General features: G+C 52.8%; 7 protein-coding genes across 7 annotated transcripts; 4 read left to right on the top strand and 3 right to left on the bottom strand.

Annotated features, from left to right (window-relative positions):
- Positions 1 to 313: 313 nt before the first annotated feature.
- CGCA056_v008945 (uncharacterized protein) lies at positions 314 to 1,606 on the bottom strand (the record flags this gene model as incomplete). The annotated part of the gene is made up of 1 exon (XM_037324192.1): positions 314 to 1,606. The coding sequence occupies one exon, from the start codon at positions 1,604 to 1,606 to the stop codon at positions 314 to 316; it is 1,293 nt and encodes a 430-aa protein (XP_037178615.1).
- A 1,958-nt stretch (positions 1,607 to 3,564) lies between these two features.
- Dhcr24 (Delta(24)-sterol reductase) lies at positions 3,565 to 5,085 on the top strand (the record flags this gene model as incomplete). The annotated part of the gene is made up of 1 exon (XM_037324191.1): positions 3,565 to 5,085. The coding sequence occupies one exon, from the start codon at positions 3,565 to 3,567 to the stop codon at positions 5,083 to 5,085; it is 1,521 nt and encodes a 506-aa protein (XP_037178614.1).
- A 1,014-nt stretch (positions 5,086 to 6,099) lies between these two features.
- chy (Cyanide hydratase) lies at positions 6,100 to 7,315 on the top strand (the record flags this gene model as incomplete). Its single annotated transcript, XM_037324190.1, has 3 exons — positions 6,100 to 6,147; positions 6,196 to 6,289; positions 6,342 to 7,315. The coding sequence occupies 3 exons, from the start codon at positions 6,100 to 6,102 to the stop codon at positions 7,313 to 7,315; spliced, it is 1,116 nt and encodes a 371-aa protein (XP_037178617.1).
- A 416-nt stretch (positions 7,316 to 7,731) lies between these two features.
- Positions 7,732 to 8,622, top strand: Mettl7b-1 (Methyltransferase-like protein 7B; the record flags this gene model as incomplete). The annotated part of the gene is made up of 2 exons (XM_037324189.1): positions 7,732 to 8,404; positions 8,453 to 8,622. The coding sequence occupies 2 exons, from the start codon at positions 7,732 to 7,734 to the stop codon at positions 8,620 to 8,622; spliced, it is 843 nt and encodes a 280-aa protein (XP_037178616.1).
- A 143-nt stretch (positions 8,623 to 8,765) lies between these two features.
- On the bottom strand, positions 8,766 to 9,282 carry CGCA056_v008941 (uncharacterized protein; the record flags this gene model as incomplete). The annotated part of the gene is made up of 2 exons (XM_037324188.1): positions 8,766 to 8,873; positions 8,983 to 9,282. 2 exons carry the CDS (start codon positions 9,280 to 9,282, stop codon positions 8,766 to 8,768), a joined length of 408 nt encoding a protein of 135 aa, XP_037178619.1.
- A 650-nt stretch (positions 9,283 to 9,932) lies between these two features.
- Positions 9,933 to 17,213, bottom strand: Znfx1 (NFX1-type zinc finger-containing protein 1; the record flags this gene model as incomplete). The annotated part of the gene is made up of 6 exons (XM_037324187.1): positions 9,933 to 12,037; positions 12,084 to 12,977; positions 13,030 to 13,718; positions 13,798 to 14,134; positions 14,179 to 15,627; positions 15,710 to 17,213. 6 exons carry the CDS (start codon positions 17,211 to 17,213, stop codon positions 9,933 to 9,935), a joined length of 6,978 nt encoding a protein of 2,325 aa, XP_037178618.1.
- Positions 17,214 to 17,696: 483 nt separating this feature from the next.
- CGCA056_v008939 (uncharacterized protein) lies at positions 17,697 to 19,173 on the top strand (the record flags this gene model as incomplete). The annotated part of the gene is made up of 2 exons (XM_037324186.1): positions 17,697 to 17,991; positions 18,038 to 19,173. The coding sequence occupies 2 exons, from the start codon at positions 17,697 to 17,699 to the stop codon at positions 19,171 to 19,173; spliced, it is 1,431 nt and encodes a 476-aa protein (XP_037177905.1).
- Between the last annotated feature and the right edge of the window lie 1,699 nt (positions 19,174 to 20,872).

Here is a 20,872-nt window from a genome sequence, read left to right as displayed (position 1 = left end):
AAAGAATGAGTCGAAAAAGCTAGATTTTACAGTACTTCAACCAAATGATGGTACACTGTAAACAGCTGGAGAGAATTTCCCTTACTCTGCACGATTCCGACATCACTTCAGGGTTTACTGCGCCATGATGACGCACCTGATGCGGTTCTGGTGATGCTCATAGCAAAGATGATGTGGACAGAGATAACGGAGAATAGTAAGTGTCAGAAGGCACCTTGCTATATTCAATGTATGCATTCAAGAATCTACTGAAGCGCATTATTTTTTCGCTGCTCCAAAGCATCATGATCCAACGCTGCCTTCGTCTTGCCTATCACCATTGGATCTGTTTAGGCTCCGGGAAAACGTCTTCTGGGTTTTCCATTTTCTCATACTCCTCCATTGTCAATGATTTTCTCAAGGAGTGTCTCTGCGAGAATTGCTGCGAGGAGCCAGGCCAGGAGTCTTCCACCGGTCGATTTACGACTGATACTCCACGAAACAGCCCTTTCTTTTGTACTTGTTCCACGCAGTCAACGCTCCGCCCCTGTGAGATTAACGTTGCCCTCGCAGCATGAAAGAGCCCTGTGCCATATAAGCGAGCTTCCCGTTTGTGATCAGGTTGAGGGCTGACAGTGCTCAGCAGTTGGTATCGTGATCTACCGCTGGCCTCCCTCCATCTGCTGGATGCTTCTCTACCCCGCTCGGATTCTAGCATGGTGGCCATTCCGGCCTTCCCTTTTAGCTCTTCACGGTGCCGAAGCTTGTTACAGACGTGGAGGTACCACCAGTACAAGTATGGTGCCGTAACCTCGTGATCCAAAGGCGGCTGGCGGCGTGTCATCTTGTAATAACAGTCAAGGTCATCGCGTTGATCCTTCAGCTCTTGTCGGAGCTCCTCCATGGGGTCTTTTGGCTGTGAATCGGTGTCATTATCGCCGCCGTCGTATCCGCCGCCACCTTCGTCGCTCTCAGTCTGTCCCGAGTTTGCGTACTCGACATGCTCAACCATTCCAACTTCTTCGTCCTTGGCGAACTCAACATGCTCCACATGAGCCGCATCTGATGAGTCCTCTCCTGAAGTCATGAATGCTTGCACAACGTTGCCCTGACTGCTTTGACTATTCGTATGCTTTGCTTCTTGGCCGTGCAGCGTTTCTGCATCAGCGATCTGATGGATCTGGATGCTCGTGAAATTCTGTATGACCCCAAGGTCCCTCAGTGTAGATGCGTCAGATCGTTGGTCTTGACGATCTAATTCGTCTACCGGGCTAAAGGTCTCGAACATGTCGTCCAGATCCAGCAGAGTCCCGAGTTCCTGTGCAGGGGCGTCTGTCATCTCGGAGTCCCCGTCGGCATCGGTATAGTCCTCGTTTTTCGGTGGATCTATAGGAATGTCGGCAGGATCGGCCATATTTGCGTTGACGTCGTCGTCGCCCGAGTCTGAAGATTCCGACTGCAAGTCCGGGTCGTCGTCGCCGCATGCGTCAAGGGCCAGCATACAGGTGAAGTAAACAAGTTCTTCCGCGGGGGCGTTGTCAATGAGGCGATGCAATTGGCGCAGTGCATCAAGCGCAGTATGAAAAGCTAGGAGGGAACTGGCCAGTTGCCTGTTACTCTGAGACATGCTGGAAGCAAAAGAGGGCGTTGGATATTGTCCGACAACGAGGTCGTGGTAGTGTCGAAGGGACAAGGCGGGCGGCGAGGGTCGATATTGAAATACAGTATAGACAAATTTGCGATCCCGGGTGTAGTGACTCACGCCACAGATCTTCGAGCTTGAATTGATAAGGAAATTGATGAAGTGAAGACAGATGACAAACGAGGATTTCGATGCAGGACGTCAAGGGACGTTTGACGACCACGGCCACGACGTCGGGATGTCGAGAAGTGGCCATCGATGTCAGTCAGGTGACAAAGGGAAACAGAAATAACTGGGAAAGATCAAAACAGAAGACTGATGTGAGTTCTGGAAAGAATATTGAAGTGACAGGAAAGGACAAAGAGGCGGGTGTGACGGGCATGGGCAATATCAGGGGGGACGTCGGTCAGGCCTTCCTCATCTTGGATGGCATCCTGGTGGCTTCTTTCCCTTCAGCAGCTCAGAATTAAGATGGAAACACCAACGTTGGATTTCAACGACGCTTTCCATGAGAACGTTGGAAAATTTTCAAGCAGGTGCCGCCGGTGATCGGTCCCGCCGATTTTGACGGGATGATGACGTCCAATATTTGAACGACGCTGCAAGCCACCTCGTGAACCCGGAGAGCCCAGCCAAAAGTGGCTTCATCTGCGATAAGCAAGCCAGATGACGTTTCCCGTTAGAAAGATTGACAATTGCCGAGAGTTTGACTTATCAGATCCGACTTTAAGCAGCTAATCGCCCGCTATCTCGTGCATCCGGATTCATAGGCCGCCATCGGCCCGCCATCAATAAACAGGGCAATCTTGCTTCCAATTGAGCAGCTTTCTTTTGAATTGTACTACCTTTTCTTTGCTATATAAATATGAATATGAATGTCAACAGTTGTCGGCACATGTCACATCTCCCATGCTGTTGTGCGAGCTGGTATACCCAGCTGAGTCACGGTGGCGTGTGTGCATCTAGCATCGGGCAATTGACGGATAATTTTCTTGTCTAGAACTTAGTTCTCGATTGAAGCCCGTGGTCAAAATTCTCACGACAATTGTTTGATGAGAGTTTCCATGCAATCGCCAAGTTTGCTTGCAATCAGCCTTGCGGCCACCAAGCCCATCTCCAGCAAAGGCAATTCTACATGAATAGACCGATTGTAGTCAAGATTCAACTCACACAAATGCAAGAAACCTTTCATGGGCAATTTCACTAAGAGAGCCCTAGAGAAAGGTGTGAAGGGGCAAAATCTACACAAACCTAAACTCGAGAGAGTTCATCCCAACTTCTTACGCCAGAACATTCCATCACAGTTGGCAGACAACCCTGAAATCCATACTTTGCCTGAAAGACTGCCAAAAGATCAATTTGCTCCAATTAAACCCATCTCATCATCTCAGGCAGCCTTTGATCGACCGTTTGCGGTGCTTTGTATCATAAGAAGACACACATATCACAAAGCAGCCCTCCAAAGAACAATGGTGCATTTTGAGTTCGTCCTGGGTGTAAGCCAAATGCTTTGTCCTTGAGGACGTCCAATTTCAATCCCTCAAAACCTCACTGTCGTTCTTTCTGATATTGCCCAATCTGCTGCCGGTCAGTTCCATACCTCAGGGTTAGACTCGAGTTCACTGCTCTCATTCGCTCCTAGCTCGACGGAGTCTCTCTGCTGATGGGACTCCCGAGCAAGACACAACGACCCAGCTGTTCAGGACATTCCGCTGCCTTCCGGACAGCTCCTTTGCTTCACCAGTCTGTTATTCTTCCCGCTTAGTCGTCTGCTCAATGAGACTTGCCTACCTGAAGAGTTTTATTTTCGCTTCTTGCGATCCTGCCCTCGAAAATATTTTCAATCCACAACCACCTCGGTCAAAATCTCGACTGGCTTCACAAAAATCATCAAATCATCGCTCGACCATCAGAAGACGATCTACGCATCGCCAATCGCAAACATGGACGCGAAGAAGTTCAAGCACCACAAGATTGCTACCGAGAGCCTGATTGCCCAGATCAAGAGCTTCATCGCCGCTGACACCAAGTTCAGAATCTACCATGGCGACACCAACAGCACTCGTCCCAGCACCCGCAAGGCTTCCGAGGTTCTCAACATTAGCGACTTGAACAACATCATCAAGATCGACGAAGCCAAGAAGATCGCCGTCGTTGAGCCCAACGTCTCGATGGACGCTCTCGTCACCGCCGCTCTCAAGCACGGTCTCATTCCCAAGGTTGTTCCTGAGTTCCCCGGCATCACTGTTGGAGGCAGCTTCTCTGGCACCGCTGCCGAGAGTTCCTCGTTCCAGCATGGCTACTTCGACCAGTCCGTTATCTCTGTCGAGATCATCCTCCCCGACGGTCGTCTCATCAAGACCTCTCGCGAGGAGAACCCCGACCTCTTCAACGGAGCCATTGGAGCTTGCGGTACCCTCGGCGTCTGCACCTTGTTCGAGATCCAGCTCATTGAAGCTCATCGCTACGTCGAACTTCGCTACATCCCCGTCCACTCCATCTCGGACGCCACGGAGAAGCTGAAGCTCTACACTGACAACGTCTCGTTCGTCAACTTCGTCGAGGCCATCCTCTTTGGCCCTACTAGTGGTGTCATCATCCTCGGCACTTTCACTGATGATGCCAAGAAGGGCGTTCCCATTGTCCGCTTCAGCCGCGCTCAGGATCCCTGGTTCTACCTTCACGCCCATGAGTCCATTGCCCACGCTCGTCACACCGACTGCGACACTTGCACCTACTCAAAGGCTCGCGACCCCTGCGCCAAGGGCACCGTCGTCGAGCTTGTCCCTGTCAAGGACTACCTCTTCCGCTACGACAGAGGCGCCTTCTGGATGGGAACGTACGGCCAGAAGCCGGCGTTGTTCAACCGCTTCTCGCGCTTCTTCATGAACCCCCTCATGCACACTCGCAACCTGTACCGCACCATGCATAACAGCGGTCGCTCCCAGGCCTTCATCGTCCAGGACTTGGCTATTCCCCAGGAGAACATTGAGAAGTTCCTCAAGTGGGCCGACGACTCCGTTCACGTCTACCCCATGTGGCTCTGCCCCATTAAGGCCAAGACCGAGGCCACCCTTCATCTCGCCAACAGTCTCAACACCGACCAGACCGTTATCAACGTCGGTCTCTGGGGTCTCAAGACTGCCTCCTGGCCTCTTTACGAGAACCCCATCGGTGCTGCTGCCTTCAAGCGCTTCGTCGAGGATAACCGCAACATCGAGAAGAAGGTTCGCCAGCTCGGTGGCCTCAAGTGGCTCTACGCCCATCACTACTACACCGAGGAGGAGTTTTGGGCCATTTACGACAAGAAGAAGTATGACGAGCTCCGCAAGAAGTACGGTGCTGAGGGTCTTCCCAGCCTCTGGGACAAGACCAACAATGCCGGTGGCGACTACGTCGAGAAGGCTCCCTTCTGGAAGGCCGTCATGCTCACCATCCTCGGCCGTGACCACTTGCTCAACTAGGTCAGGCGCGTATGACTTCGAATCGATTCATAGAGGTCGTCTTTGATTTGGTTTGATTGACAACGGAGGAACGGATTTCGGCGTTCACTTGGGAAATGGGAATACAGGACCTTTTGTAAGCAGGACCAGGACATCAGAGTTTGGACGCTTGGGAGTACCAGGACTCAGATGCACAGAATCAATAAAAGCGAAGAGGCATTCATCATAACTTCCATCCCCCGTGACTACCGGCCATCTCCATATCATTTGCCATCGGGATCGAGCGTTCCCGAACATCGGACGATGTAGGTGTCTGCGCTGCCCCCGCCGGGATTTGAAAACAGCACGTAACACCAGACCCCGGCGCCCCACCACCGGTGATGGTCCCGGAGGGGCGCAGATTTGATCTGCGCCGCCGGGAAGACGGGAGCTAAATTAATTCATCCACCGATCTGGTCTGATCGATCCGGAGAAACGCGGCAGTCGGCGGTGGCTTTACGTCACACCAGTCGTGCCACGACAGGTCGCGGCTTTTGCTCTGCTGGCCGCGTGACTCCGGAGGAAATTCGTCGAAACTCGGAATTATACTTCAGACTTCAGAGCGAATGCTCCTTAGGGAGCAGTCCGAGCTTCATTCCCCAGATTGCCTTTTGATGGTAAGGTAATTGCTGCGTAAAATTTCAGGTACTTCTAGTCACAGCAACGGCGTTCCGCACTTGGTTCCCGGAAAAGATGGATATCGATCACGCCACACCCAGACGGCGTAGAACGGGGCTCGGGCTTGAGCAAACTTGCTCAACTTGATCCAAGAATATGCTTGAGCATTGATACCGAGCATTTTGATGAGGCGTTCAACGGTGATTGTCCAACAGACTCTGGACATGGAAACTTAGAAACCATATAAGGACGTTAGATTCTTCTAAAAGTTCGAGTCTTCTTTTTGGAGCATCACACTCAAACACATCAATCCAGACTCACAGTCTCACGCAAACAACCATCTCACATCTCGAACTCGTTCGATCAACAATCTTCAACATGCCTATCACCAAGTACAAGGCCGCCGCTGTCACCTCCGAGCCCGGTGTAATATTTCTTCTTCCCCCAGCTTCAAACCGATGCTAACTTGAACAGTGGTTCGACCTCGAGGGTGGTGTCCAGAAGACCATCAACTTCATCAACGAGGCAGGCCAGGCTGGCTGCAAGCTGGTCGCCTTCCCCGAAGTTTGTCAGTCGCCCTCCATTTTTCATCAAGCAGCCAACATGCTAACCCCTTCCAGGGATTCCTGGCTACCCCTACTGGATGTGGAAGGTCACCTACATGCAATCCCTTCCCATGCTCAAGAAGTACCGCGAGAACTCCCTCCGCGTCGACTCCGAGGAGATGCGCCGCATCCGCCGCGCCGCCCGCGACAACCAGATCTACGTCTCCATGGGCTTCTCCGAGCTCGACCACGCCACTCTCTACCTCTCGCAGGTCCTCATCTCCCCCGACGGCACCGTCATCAACCACCGCCGCAAGATCAAGCCCACCCACGTCGAGAAGCTCGTCTACGGCGACGGCTCCGGCGACACCTTCCTCTCGGTCTCCGAGACCGGCATCGGCCGCGTCGGCCAGCTCAACTGCTGGGAGAACATGAACCCCTTCCTCAAGTCCCTCAACGTCTCCATGGGCGAGCAGGTCCACGTCGCCGGATGGCCCGTCTACCCCGGCAAGGAGCGCCAGGTCGCCCCCGACCCGGCCACCAACTACGCCGACCCTGCCTCCGACCTCGTCACCCCTGCCTACGCCATCGAGACCGGCACCTGGGTCCTCGCTCCCTTCCAGCGTCTCTCCGTCGAGGGTTTGAAGAAGAACACCCCCGAGGGTGTCGAGCCCGAGACCGATCCCTCCGTCTACAACGGCCATGCTCGCATCTACAAGCCCGATGGCAGCTTGGTCGCCAAGCCCGACAAGGACTTTGACGGTCTGATGTTCGTCGACATCGACCTCAACGAGAACCACCTCACCAAGGTCCTCGCTGACTTTGCCGGCCACTACATGCGCCCCGATCTCATTCGTCTTCTGGTCGACACCCGCCGCAAGGAGCTCGTGACTGAGGCCGATCCCGAGGGTGGCATCGCTTCTTACAGCACCTACCACCGTCTCGGTCTTGACCGTCCCCTGGACTCCAAGCCCGAGCTGCACGAGCACGACAGCGTGAACAAGCGCGTCAGCAAGGAGCCTTCCGTCAAGCCTGCAAAGAAGCTCTAGAGGCTTGAACAGTAATGCCTCATGTAATATTACCATCTCATCATAGACTTAGTCGCATCTTGTACATAGAAAATCTCATCTCGGGCTTTGGCCTCCCATGCAGGAATAATTTCCATAATTCGTGTAATTGCGTCACTCGAGCTGTCTTTCATCGCTTGATACGACGAACCAATTTCCTGCGAATGAATCAGTGATACTCGCTCGCATGTCCGAGTGCTGAGTACTGTACAACCGACAGTCGCCCGTGTCCCTCGGCCGAAGTTGTGGTTCGGGCGGGGTTTGAATGAGGGGTCTCGCGGACACTTTGGGCAACAAACTCTCCGGGGTTCAGCTCCGCCACATAAATGACCTGACTTTGAACTAACCTCATTGCACCCTCGCCAATCTAATGAGAGTTCACTCATCTAATTAGCAAAATGATCACGTACTTGATTCAGCCATGGCTGTTCATGGCCTTCTCCCTCGTCTATCTCCCCGTAACGGTCGCAAAGCTGGTCGCCGCCGGTGACGTCAAAGCGTTCTTGTCCTGGTCCGCCTTTAAAGAACCATGGTTCGGCAACTTCTGGGTCGTTATGGGCCCCAAGGCCAAAGCCGGCGCAGAGCCTATGGTATTCCCGCTCCTCGAGGGTCGCGTTCGCGGAGGCAATGTTTCTGCTCAGATGTCTGGCAAGCCGCTCGAGGGGATCGTTCTTGAAATCGGCGCCGGCAGTGGCATGTGGATGGACGCGCATGTCAAAGTCCTCGGTGCTGCAAAAGCCCAAAGTCTTCGTGGGCCGACAAAGATCTATGGTGTTGAGCCGAACCCCTTGTCTGCTGCTTCGCTGAAGCGCCGAGCACAGGAGGCAGGGTTGGAAAAGACGTACGAGGTTGTTCCGGTCGGCATCGAGGACCTGCAGAATGAGACGGCATGGGGAGGCAAGATCGAGCCTGGGAGTGTGGACTGCATCATGACCGTCCAGTGTCTATGCAGCATTCCAGAGCCCGAGAAGAACATACGCTTGCTTTACGGCTATCTCAAGAAGGGAGGGAAGTGGTACGTATATGAGCACGTGAAGGCGGAGCGTGGCTTGGTGATCCCGCTTTACCAGAGTAAGATGTAGAACCTCTGTGTCGTCGGGCAGTCGCTAACTTTGCCAGGATTCACAAATATCTTTTGGGAACAAGCGATGGGCTCTTGCCACCTCTGTCGGCGGACGGGACAGACTCTACTACAGGTTGGACCGTGGGCTGAGGTCGATCTGGCGGCACCGGCGGGCGAGTCACCAAACGAAGTCATTCCTCATATTGTAGGAACTTTGACAAAATAAGCTTAGGCGAATGATTGGATTATCTCATATGGCCTTATGTACAGTAACTACTTAGGTCTGTTTCCAACGCATGCTACTAGCCGTTAGACCTTGCTTCATCCGTAAATCGAGGGCAATAGCTCGTCCCATAACAATCTCATTGCTTAAGGCGAGCAAGGAGTGTCATTCTGGCTGAAGACCAGCTTGTTGTCGTTGCAGCCCTTCACCATGGCCTGGGGAACCTTGAAATTGTTGTTTCGGATGCAGCAGAACTGTGAGGCTTCATTTTAGCCCTCTTCTCAGGTAGCTCATCTCTTGCCTCCTACAATGCTTGCAAATTGTTTTGGCCGAGAGACAATGACGGCATATGGTTGTACTTGCACCCTCCGAAGCCAAAACTGCTCCGCCAGCTGCCTTGCAAAAGTTGTTGTTGGCCACAATTTTGCTGCCGGCGTCGGTGCGAGTCTGGCAAAAGTAGGTTCCGAAGTCAGTGGCTTTTCTCGTTATGGCTTGCCTACGTTCCAGGACATCAAGAATTAGCAACAAGGACAAGTTCCGATCAACCGCCGTGAGCGGTTGTTGACAAACAGCAAGCCTAGAAGCACGGAAGACCCACGGGAGCGCAGAAACACCGGCAGAACAGGCCACCAAGACGGCAAGAAAAGCTGAAGAAACCTGCATGTTGATGATGAAAAAGAAGTCGTGTAGTACTGTGATTTAGTATCCATAAGAAGTGAAAGATTAGTCGAAAAGATGGTTGACGTAGGACTGTCCAGCGATCGACGCGGTTGGAAGGACTTGGCAGGAGGCAGGCGGCACGAAAAAGAACGGATGAACTGAGATGGATCGAATTCCACCAGCTCGGTTCGGTGCTCCAGTTTAAATCATATTTTCTGGGGTTGACACGGCTATATATGAACTAGGAAACTTCCTATCTGGGAGGCTGAGACGGCGCGAGTCGATGCGACGCTCCGCAAGGCCAGGCTGTAACTCATCCATGTGACCTGCGGACAGCCAGGAAGTCGGTCAAAGCCGAGAAATATGGGACTTTGACCAAAGATATCAAACCTTAACCGGCTTAAGGGTCAGATTATGTTCTTTCTTTATAACCCTGGACTTGATTCCGTTGAGAAAAGAGGTGGCTTGACGCGGGCCTGGCTACTTGCGAGAGTTTCTCGGGTTCTCCAGAGATGCCGTCCAGCCGCTATCACGACTGACTCGGGTTATTGAATGGTATCTCGGTAGAGGGATTGGACTTGAAGATTGTTTTAGCTACCTTATCAAGTTACTCCGTTTGTTTGCTCTCCGTCGGCGAGTTTTCGCGAACACCCTCAAGCGCTGGCAATCTCGGCGTCCGTGACGAAATGGCTGCCTCCAGCACACCTGTACCCGCCATGCTGTTTGATCCATTCGAATCCTGCACAACATTGGCCAATAATCGCTGCTTTCCTACGCTCTTCTTCCTCTTTCTGCCGCTGTTTCTCCTCCTTGATCATCTGGTTCCGGATGGCGTCTCGCGCGGCAGCGGCGGCGGCAGCTTCCGCGGCCGCCTTCTTTCTTCGAACCTCGATCTGGCGCCGACGTTCTTCGTCCCTCTCCTCCTGAGCTTTCTTTTCAGCCTCTTCTTCGAGCAAAGACTTCAGAATGGCTTCTCTTGCGGCGTTGGTCGCTTGTGTTTGAGCCTTCATCAAAACGCGATACTCTTCTTCCTTCTCCTCCCGGAGTCTCTTGTCCAGCTCGAGTTGCGCCCACTCCGCGTCGCTGACACCATCATCTCGATTGACCAGCCGAGTTCCATTGTTGACCTCCTCTTCGACTGGACTTTCAGGTGGCGTGTAGACTATCTCCTCGCCTTCGGAAGCAGCGGTCGTCGTTGTCTGGGTCTGCTGCTGAGTCCGAACCTGATGATGAGCTTCGGGTGAAGGCCCCATCTGAAGGGTTGGCAATTGCGGTATGTTACCAAAGGTTCCCTCGTGTCTTTCGCGGCTCTCGCGCTCTTCAAGCATTTTGTGCAGCTCCGCCGTGACAATTTCCTCTGTAACTTCGATCGTGGTGCGCTGTCGCGACTTCATGGCCTCATTGAAGATGGATTTCTTGACGCACTCCACGTCTCGGGCACTGGCCCAGCTGGACAATCTGGAAAGGTCGCTGAAGTACATGAGGACGTCCTCTTTGAAATCGTCGCTAGGTTGATGCAGGCAGTCTACCAGAACCTTTGTCGTCGATTTCGCTGCCTCAAATTCACACTTCTGTCTTAGCAGCAGCTGAAGCAAGAGCTCATAGCACTGTCCTGGCCCAAGGGGATGAAATTGAATGGCCTCCGGGAACCTGCTGGACATGCCTGGGTTGATCGACAGTAGCCTGTTGATATCGTTGTCGTAACCTGCAAGAATTATGATCAACTTGCCCTTGTACTTGTCTTTCGTCACGCAATCAACGAGCTCATCGACAGCCTCTTTGGCGAAGCCGCCCTCCGCAAGACGGTAGGCTTCGTCAACGAACAAGACGCGGCCAAGCGCCTTGTCAAGAAGTTGTTGTACTTTAGGGCCGGTCTGTCCAACATACGATCCAATGAGATCTGTTGCCGAGCATTCGATGACTTTTGCGTTCTCCAAAAACCCCATGTCATAGAACACCTTGCCCATCTTCCTTGCCGTCGTCGTCTTTCCGGTTCCTGGCGGTCCACGGAAGAGGAAGTTGAAGGGAATGTTCTCCTTCGGATCCATGCCAAGCTCTTTCATCGCGCGGACATTCTTTTGGAAGCCTTGCAGCTTTTCCACAATCGCTTCACAACCGACGGTGCCTTCGAATAGCTTAGCTACGTTGGTGTCCGTTCTCTCTGCTCTGTCATAGTTCTCGTCGAAGTCGAACGGTTCGAGGGTTGACACCTGGGTCGTCTGGTTGGAGGATAGGCGCTGTTGATGGCGAATCTTTGCCTGGTCTAAAACGATATCGATCTCACCAGCATTGCCAAAGTTAGGGCGATTGCGCGCGCGGTCCAGCAACTCCATCGCCACTTGCTTCGCCTGATCTGTTGCCGTGAATGCCTGATCCTTGAGCTTCAAGTCCAAAATCTGCCGCATCTCGGGGCCACCGAAATCTTCAAAATTAAATGCAGATGATATGGGGAAGCGCCTACTGAGGCCTGGGTTGACGTTTTGAAACATCTCCTCCATTTGGTCTCTGTAGCCGAGCAGGAGGACGCAACGATCTTCTCCCGGAACGCTCTGGATTTCGGCAACGATGGTATCAATGACTGCAGTCTTGTAAGGGTCTGAAGTGGCGTTTCCGCCAGAAGCACCACCGCCTCCATACAAGCCATACGCCTCGTCGATGACCAACACCTTTCCGACGGTGGCGGCGAGAATGGCTTTGGTCTGGGCCTCGGACCCTCCCAGAACAGCGCCCGTGAAGTCGGCAGGGTTTTTTACAATTACTAGCAAATATTAGAAAAGCCAACATAAATTTGGTCGCAACCTCACCTTCGTCATTGGACAAGAGGCCCAGATGAACGAGTATATGTCCGTAGAGCTTCGCGACTGTGGTCTTTCCGGTACCAGGTGAGCCGAGAAAGACCTTGTTGAGGGAATACTCGATGACGGGTTCCTCTGCAAGCTCCCGACGATAGTTGGTTTGAATACTGTCAACCAATGCCTTGACGGACGCCTTTACCGATGAAAGTCCAATGAGCTTCTGCAACTTTATCCATGCCGGGCACTTTTCGAGAGCACTGGAGGGCTCTGGGCCGATCATATCCTCTTTCGTGAGCAACCAATGTTCCGGCTTCTTTCCCTTCTTGCGCTCTCTGCGGATCCTGTTGGCCTGCCTGCCAGATATGACATTCAGAAGGTTTTCGACCGCTCTAGCATTGCCGAATCCTTCTTTGCCTCGTCCACGGCCGAGTCTGCGGGCGACGATTCGAAGATAAAGGTCATCCTCCCATTTCATCCGGCCCTCATACTTCCGCCTGACTTGCCGTTGCAGGATTTGGAGAAGCTCGTCGTCATTGTAGTCATCGAACTTCATCTGTATCGGGAAGCGACTCGGGAAGCCAGGATTGTGGGCGAAAAAAGTCTCCATCTGCTTGTTGTAACCGGCCAATATGAAGACGATCCTCCCTGTAAGATTTTCAACTTCGGCGAGTAAGAAGTCGAGCACTGCCTTCCCACCGTGGCTGTTACCAGATGAGAGCTGGTAGGCTTCGTCAATGAAGATTACACCGCCGCCGTCCTCAAGGATCTTCTCAACCATCTTCTGGCAGCCACCAATGCCCATGTTCGCAAGCTTTGAGCCCGTAGTTTCATTGAACGAACTGCCGGCGATGACCCCAACGGATGTGAGGAACTTCCCATAGATTCGTGCAACGGTTGTCTTTCCTGGACACAAAACGTTAGTAAACACCTGTCTTATGAGGTAGTCCAGCCATACCAGTGCCCGGGTTGCCCAACAAAGTGCAGCCAAACCTCTCCTTGGACAAGGAAATATTCTGCAGCACAGATGTGTCGACCTTGTTCTTGATAGACAAGAATTGTTCCTTGACGCTTTCCAAGCCGATCAAGTCCATTACATCATCCAGCGCGGCGCTACTTTCTCCATTCTGTTTCTTCAAGATGTCCCACTCCTCCCTTGCGCTACCTGGAGCAGGCGGTGGCGACGACGATGTTTCGGTCTCGGGGAACGCGCCTGGAACCTTTTTGGCGGCCTCAGCAGCTGTCTTCATCGCCTCTGTACGGGCCCTCGTTTGTTTCAGGGCTTCTACATCGGCACGAGCTTTTTCCATGGCGATCTTGTGGTCCTCATCCTCTTGAGCGTACTTGAGCCTTCGTTTCTCGTGGTCAAGCTCGTCCTTCACCTGCTGAAGTTCTTGGGCGTATCGCTTTTGCGCCAGCATTCTCTCCTCCTCCATTCGCAGATCCCTCTGTATCCTCCTGCGGGTGTCTTCATCCTCTCTCAGGCAAGCCCCACAGCCAGCTTTCTCGTCAGTGCAGGGCACGCTGTACTTGTGTCCGCGATCACACGTCTTCTTGATGCGCTCATGGCATGTAACCTTGCTGTGATTCGAAATGGGATGGCATCGTCTCTGGCAATGATGTTTACCACAGGACAATGGAGCGTTGCTAAGCAGGTTGAGTCAGCTGGGAGGAAAGTTACAGAGGTAGAGCAGCAGTAACCGGTGCCACAAAGGCCTAAACTTACCAAATTGCGTCGCAACCACCATCGGGGCACTTGATGTCGAAGTCCTTGGGGTTTTCCAGAAGCGCTGTCTTGTCGGGATGCTGCTTGCAACGGACAAGGATGCCATCGTGCAAGTACTCTTTCTCCTTCAACAAAGCAAAGAACGGTACCCAGACCTGCTTGCCCTGAGATGACTTCATGAATGTTTCCATGTTTCCGATCATGATCAGACACTCTCTGGCGCGGGAACAGAGGACGTTCAACCGTTCAGGCGCTTTCATGAACCCAATATCCCCATTGTTATTGCTGCGAGTCATGGAGGCGATGACAATGTCGCTTTCCTCGCCTTGGTAGTTGTCTGCGATCGTTAGCGAAGCATTCTAAGCAGGCTGTCTTACATACCTATGGTCGAAAGCTTGATGAGGCCAGAGCCTGACTTGACTTTGGCAGCAGCTGCAGTCAGCAGTCCAGCGCGGACGAGCTCATAAGAGTCCATATCGTTGAGAATAGGGTCATTTTCTTCGCTCAGCATATCCCTGAGAAGACGAAGCTGCCCAAGGTAAGGGGTGAGAACGACAATGTTGTTGGTCTTGTATTCTTGCTGTGCCAGATACCTCACCAATCTCAGTACCATTTGAGCTTCGAATTGGTTCTTCTTGCTTGCCGTGAAACCAGAGTCGCGACGATCGGCGATCTCGTCTGCGGAGTCTTCGGGATGGCTGTGGTTGATGAAGCTGACTCTGCCCTGCAGTCCTCTGGGCTCCGCTCGTTGGAAGGTTTTCTCGTCGTCCTGGAGCTTAGGGTAGGTCATCTGCCTGACGAGATGTGAGATTTCTGGGTGCATGCGATGTTGTTTCTGGAGAGTCACATGCTCATGGCCTTGGAGTATCAAACGCTCGAAGAGTGACTGGTTAAGATCAAAGCCCTCCCCTTTCTCCACGCTGAGAGTGTAGTTGTTGATCTTCGGTCGCAGTTGCTTGTGATCCCCAATTAAGATCAGTTGACTCGTTGCTGGATGCAGGGCAGTAAGCACGTGGGCCTCCAGGATCTCACCAGCCTCCTCGACGAGAACAACATCGGGTCTGGCGGCCTTGATGAGAGATTTGTATTTGGCAGCCGCAGTCGTCGTGCAGCCCAGAACGCTTTTGTCCTGCACCAGACTGCATTTCGACTCGTTGAACAGCGTCTCGAGCTGGCTTTGGCTTTGGTTGAAACGCTCCGCGAGGCGCCAGACTGTCTCGATTTGTTCTGTCCGTAGGCGCCGGACCCAATTGTCGACATGTTGATGTCTTTGCGCGATGGGAAGCTGCCAAATTTGTTTGCTGCCCTTTGAAATTGTCTTCCTCAGCTCGCCAGCATCTTTGCCTTGTGCCCATCGTTCTATCAGATAGTCGGCCGACATGACCCTTCTTGAGCCTCCTGCAAGTTGAAAGCCATCCTCTTGCTCTGGGAGAGCGAACGCATCGTAAAAGTTTTGGTCGTCGTCCGAAAATTCGAGGGCATCTAACAGGTCGACAAAGCTGACCTTGCTCTTGGCAAGGGCATTGAAGGCATTCTGGAGTTCCTCACGTATGTCGGCCAAATCGGACTTCGCCGCGTCGATCATCATCCATGCCTCCCGAGTCTTCTTGAAAGAGCTGCCCCTTAGCTGCTTGTCAAGTAGCAGCTTCTCTGTCTTTTCATTATACTTGGAGCCGAGGCGCACTATGTCACCAGACGGGATACCGATGTTCATCAAGTCTTCGAGGAATTGGTCGAGGGCGTGGTTGGTGTAGCTGAGAACCAGGATACGCTTGCTGTTGTCCCGAAGAATCCTTGCCGCCAATGCGCCAACAAAGGATTTCCCAGTACCTATTTGGTTTGGTTTGTCAGTCACAATGTCTCTCCGATATAGGTAGTGTAGGCACAGCAGCCTAGAAGGTGAAATACACACCAGGCGGGCCTTGAATGAGGGCGATTGGGCTCTGAAGCGCATGCAGCACAGACTTGGTCTGGGAATCATCGAGCCGGAAGTTTTTGCCGCCTATGGCGAGACCCTTCACTGATGAGCCTCGCTCTACCATCTTCTCCAATATTTTCACATGAGCCTGTGCTCTCGGCGAGAGCTCGAGAGGCTTAGGCCGGCTATCCTCATCATCGTCTGGTAGGTGGAGAAGGCCTCCCTCCATGGGCATCTCAGTAATATCCTGCAAGCATTCGAGGACTGGTTGATAGGCGAAGACGGGGGTGTCCACTAGCACGAACCGGAGGTCCTTGGGTGACTGAAGAGCATTCAGGGCTCTAGCGAGAGCCTCGCTGCTAGTAAACTGCAAAGCAATTGCAGGCGGTCCTTTCACCAGCTGGTCAACATCCCTGACCAGGAAGGCAAAGGCGACGATGTTGTTGTCGCCGCAAAGAGCGCCGAAAGATTGGTGACGAAGGAACCCTTTGTTGTCTTCCAGGAACTTCTTGCGCTTGGCGAGAGAAAGAGGACGCAATATTTCCAATCCGGAATAACAATGGAGAAGCAAGGCAGTCGAGCGTCCCCGTTTTTCATCGCCAGTATCAATACCGAACGGGACAAGTCCGCTGAGGATCTGAGGACTCTTCTTTCCTCTCTTCCTTCCGATGGCCACCTTCAGGTCATCGCGGAGTTCGCCAAGCATGTCCTCTCTCAAGAGACGGAACTGGTTGTCGAGATGGAGTCGCGGTCGGTCAGCAGCCCCGATGGTGGCAAGTTCGGATGCCCGTCTGTAGAATGGGACTTCGCTGGAATAGAATTCGTCGCTAGTGGGGAAGATTGAGATCTCCCGGAAGTTGGCAAAGTCGTTATCGTGGCGGCCACCAGCAGTTTCAAGGTTTTCTCCGGGGCTGGCAGAAGATCTCAGGGCAAGAACCTTCTTGATCCTATAAGTCAGGTCGCGGGTCCTATGATCCTGGGCTTGTTTGAACGGGTTCTGGTCCAGCGCAGACGATATGTCGCCAATGATACTATCATGGTCTTTGCCCTGGATGCTTGCAAGCTCGAAGCACAGCCATGCAAAGACACGAAGATCATCCTCATTGAAGTGAGCTTGCTCGTAGGCCTTGAAAAGATTGCCCCAGAGGACGGGAGGTTGAATGATGAGCTGGAGAACCTGATGGAGCAGCTGGCCATTGTAGGCCATCTTGACGGCGGGTTCGCTCAGATAAGCGACGAAAGAGAGCACATGTGAGCGGATGAAAAAGACCGAGGAGTCGGTTCGAAGGCTGTGACGAAGAGCGTTCTGAGCGACATTGCTGGCTGTGACGATCTCCAAGCATTCGGTCGGGGACTCGTTCGTCCGAATCGCTTCGAGGAAGAGACGGGCATCAGCGGCCGTCGTGAGGGTGCGCCCTCCTTTGGTGACGTCTCTGAAGACTTTTAAAAGACGAGTAGCGCGACGGGGGTCGGTCTGGGGGACTTGTGTGGCAGTCATGCTGAGCGGTTTTGTTCCAGTAGCGAGAGAGGTCCAGGGACTGGAATACTGGCTTGTACGAAGCAATAGCTATGTGGATTTGTGTCTAGATCTTCCTTTCCGTTGAAGATCTTTCCGAGTAACTTCCTAGTCTGGGAACAGAAATCGACAGCGAAATGGTAGCGACGAGATGAGAGATGTAGATTTCACGAGGGGTTGCCTGTACTTATCACATGTGAAGCATCAGGCCGGCAAGACAAGGTTAGGCTTCGGCGTCCAACAGCTTTGTTGGAAAGATAATGAGATGACGCGGGAAAGTAGAAAAAGGCACCAACCGAAATCCATCGAAGGCCAATCTGGACGGCCGTTGGTGGCGCGGTTGGGGTTTTGGTCGGCCTCCAGCATCACAGCCTCTGAGTGGCCCATTATGCACACCCAAGGCAGACTGCAGCGTAGGCAGCGCTTCATAAGGAGAGTCCGGTATGCCCCATACTTCAGCCCAAGATGCGATCACTGATCAGTCTCAGTTCGAAAGACACATCTGCAAGCGACGAAAACTCCAAAATGATGAGGGCCAGCATGTATCAAACCGCATACCAACGAAACTATCGCCGGCGTCGGCCTGAGCTCGACGAATCATCACCAGCTCCACCCTTCGGGGCCATCATTCAGTCGATGAGCATCGCTGAGCTTTCAAAGCCTGCAACGACATTTGCATCATCCGCTCGGGTGACTGACTGCAGTCTCCTCGCCTCGTACAACTGGCTTGACCAAGCGACACCAAGTATCCTTGTTCCTGGTATGTTTCCAAGCAGTTTGTTAACTACTCCTGCTGATCGGACAAGGTGCACCACCCATGTGGACACCGCTCGCAGTGCCTGTCAAACTGCGGGAGGACGATGGTGTTTACTACCGCGACAAGAACGCTGCCCGGTATCCCGCCCATCCGATGGAGCCGATGGTTCAGGCCGTCTTTGCAACCCACCCGGAGCCTCTCGAAGGAGGGGTAGACATCGTCGCGTGCGGGAGTACACTTGGAAATCTTCTTCGTTTCGTCCGGGGCGACGAAAAGCCATTTCGAATGCTCGTCGAAGTAGTTGGCAACACCGTACACCTGATCCGCAGAGAGAACTCGCCCAAGGAGACGATACCGAATGTCCGAGGCTACGGCCACACTTTTCCAGAGGCCTACACGACCTGGGACGCCGATGTCCGGGGCTCAGCATCTCATCAGAGAATCTTGCAATACACCTTTGGCGGTCTTAGGTGCATTGTCCGACACGAGGGCGACGGCTATCTCCGAGACAAGTTGACTTCGTCAAGCAAGCCAAAACTTCTAGGAAAGGGGCGTGGGAGCACTCTCGAAGAACTCATCGCCAGTTTCGAGGGTAATGGGGTAACCTCGGTGAACCCTGTTCCTTCCTCTGAGCTGCACATACAGCCAGGTGGATTCGACGTGCCTCAGTCGGCGGTCTTCGATCTCAAGACGCGTTCTAACATGCGCAGAGGTCAGGACTTCCTCGGCGAGGAGCTTCCTCGTATGTGGGTTGCACAGATACCGAACTTCGTACTAGCATACCACGATCGCGGCAGATTCAATGACATCGAGGTCATGGATGTGTCGGAGAAGATCCGCGACTGGGAGAGGGAGATGAACCGAAAGCTCTCGCAGTTGGCCGCGCTACTGCATCACATCATCGGCCTGGCCCGGACTCAGCCAGGCGGAAAGCTGGAGATCAGCCGGCAACTTCTGGACAGACTCGAGATCCGAGCCCAGACTTCGGGGGTGACTCCGCCGTTCTCGGAAGGCGTGTCGGTGAAATGGGCATCATGGCTGGGGCAGCCTGTGATGAGCAGCGAGGACGAAGATGAGGATGAAGTAGCTGGAGGCGATCTGACTTGGAGCGATGGTGAAGATATCGGCGATGATTTCACTGCCTGTTCGCAGGATTGCTCATACTGCGGTCGATGTACTTACTGAGTCGCGACACGACCTGGCTTGTTGACGAGTGGAGGCTTGCTAGGAATTACCGAAGAGGATGGCGTCACACGCTGCTTTGAATTAGCATCCATATGTCTCAAAGCAACACGCAACATATTCGGTTCCTTATCAGCCTCGTTGCTTGAATGCCGTGAGATGAATCGAGACGTGGCAAACATGAATCACAACAGCCTAACGCGATGCTCTGTGGGAGAGAATGAGGCCCATAAAATCGACCGCTTCCCTGCACGTTACATCACGTGCCAGGGTTTTGGTGAGGGAGATCCGTGCACCGAAGCTCGGTGAGCTTCTTTCGGTGAGGTCGGTCTTCACCGAGATCATCACGAAGGACTTCGTCTCGTTCTTGTAGGAGAAAAGCCCTTCTGCAAATCAATAAAACCTTCATTATAATGATTTTTTAACTGTTGTAAACTACTCCATACCATATCAGTGCTTGCTGTCTTGAACTACAATTGGCAAAGGCCTAACACTTGCTAATCCCAACCAGCTGTGATGACAACTGCCACAACACCCAACGAAGCTGCCTAGCATAGGTGCCTGCGCGGTTTATTTCAATAACCTTCCGTCTACTCAAACTGAGTCTCTTACAAAAGCATACTAGGTCTCGAAGTGATGTGACGTCGGCCGTGCGCCGGGCTTCCGGAGGGGTCTCATCAGATTGACTCCAACTCTATGGAGTGTCTAGATGGGTCTGTAGATACTTAAAGTATTCAAGGGTGGTCTTGGGTGTTATTAAAGCTGGTTTGTGACGAATTTGGTCGTGCAGTAGCAATTGACGGCTTTGTTCGAATTTATTCCTTTTTTATTTCAAAGGTCTAAATGGCAACCGTCGAGGCCGAGGGAGGACTAGATATACCTAATCAAGATCAAACCAATACTTCATGAACGACAGTCCAAGTCCCAAAACAAAAGGTTGGTCTGTCTCATTTCCCTTTAATCAACCTCTAATACTATGCTACCCCAGACGTGACGAGAACTCATGTAGTCATGATGTTACTGGTGGCAGCCATCGAGCGAAGAGTCAGACTACCAGACTGCGTTTCGTGCCCGCCCCGGCTTGTGCATGGTCCACACTTAAGGTCATCGTAGAAATTGACATTACTCGATATGAATTAAAATCAATTGATATGAATGCCCAGCTAGGCTTTTGAGTTCACGAGGCTTGCATGGTCCTCTCAATAAACGGAACTGGCCAAGGTCTAAGCGGCTTCCTGTCCGAGGACCGCTGCAGCCGTGCCAGTATTTACACTTGATTGCCTCCACATGCATCAAAGACCCAATTTCTAAAGTATGCCTAACCAAATGATTCTAAATGCACCTGTTGGCCCGTGGCTGAGCTGAGCTGGCCGGATCGGAGGCCGGGGGCAGTGACGGGAGGCCCATCGCGACTTCCGGCGTCAAAAAAACATCAACCGAGGTGGGTCCTTCTGTTCTTCCTTTTCCTGGATGCGCCTCGCCGGATTGCGCCTTCCCACGACGCTGCCAAGAACCTTGCATGAGAATAGTTGGGAAACAAAAAGGGCAGACGACAGGTGAAGTGAAGTACACTCGCTCAATTGAGGCGACTGTCGACGGAACGGGTAAGAGCAAACGGTCGAGACGCGACGGCCCATTTGAGACAAACGCAGGCGCACACGCAGGAACCCACCTGCCGTCGTCCACCGCTACACCTACCTCA

This window comes from Colletotrichum aenigma (assembly GCF_013390185.1).
Source record: "Colletotrichum aenigma strain Cg56 chromosome Unknown KSG_Cg56_contig05, whole genome shotgun sequence".
NCBI classification, from domain to species: domain Eukaryota; kingdom Fungi; phylum Ascomycota; class Sordariomycetes; order Glomerellales; family Glomerellaceae; genus Colletotrichum; species Colletotrichum aenigma.
This window is presented reverse-complemented; position numbering and strand designations above follow the sequence as displayed.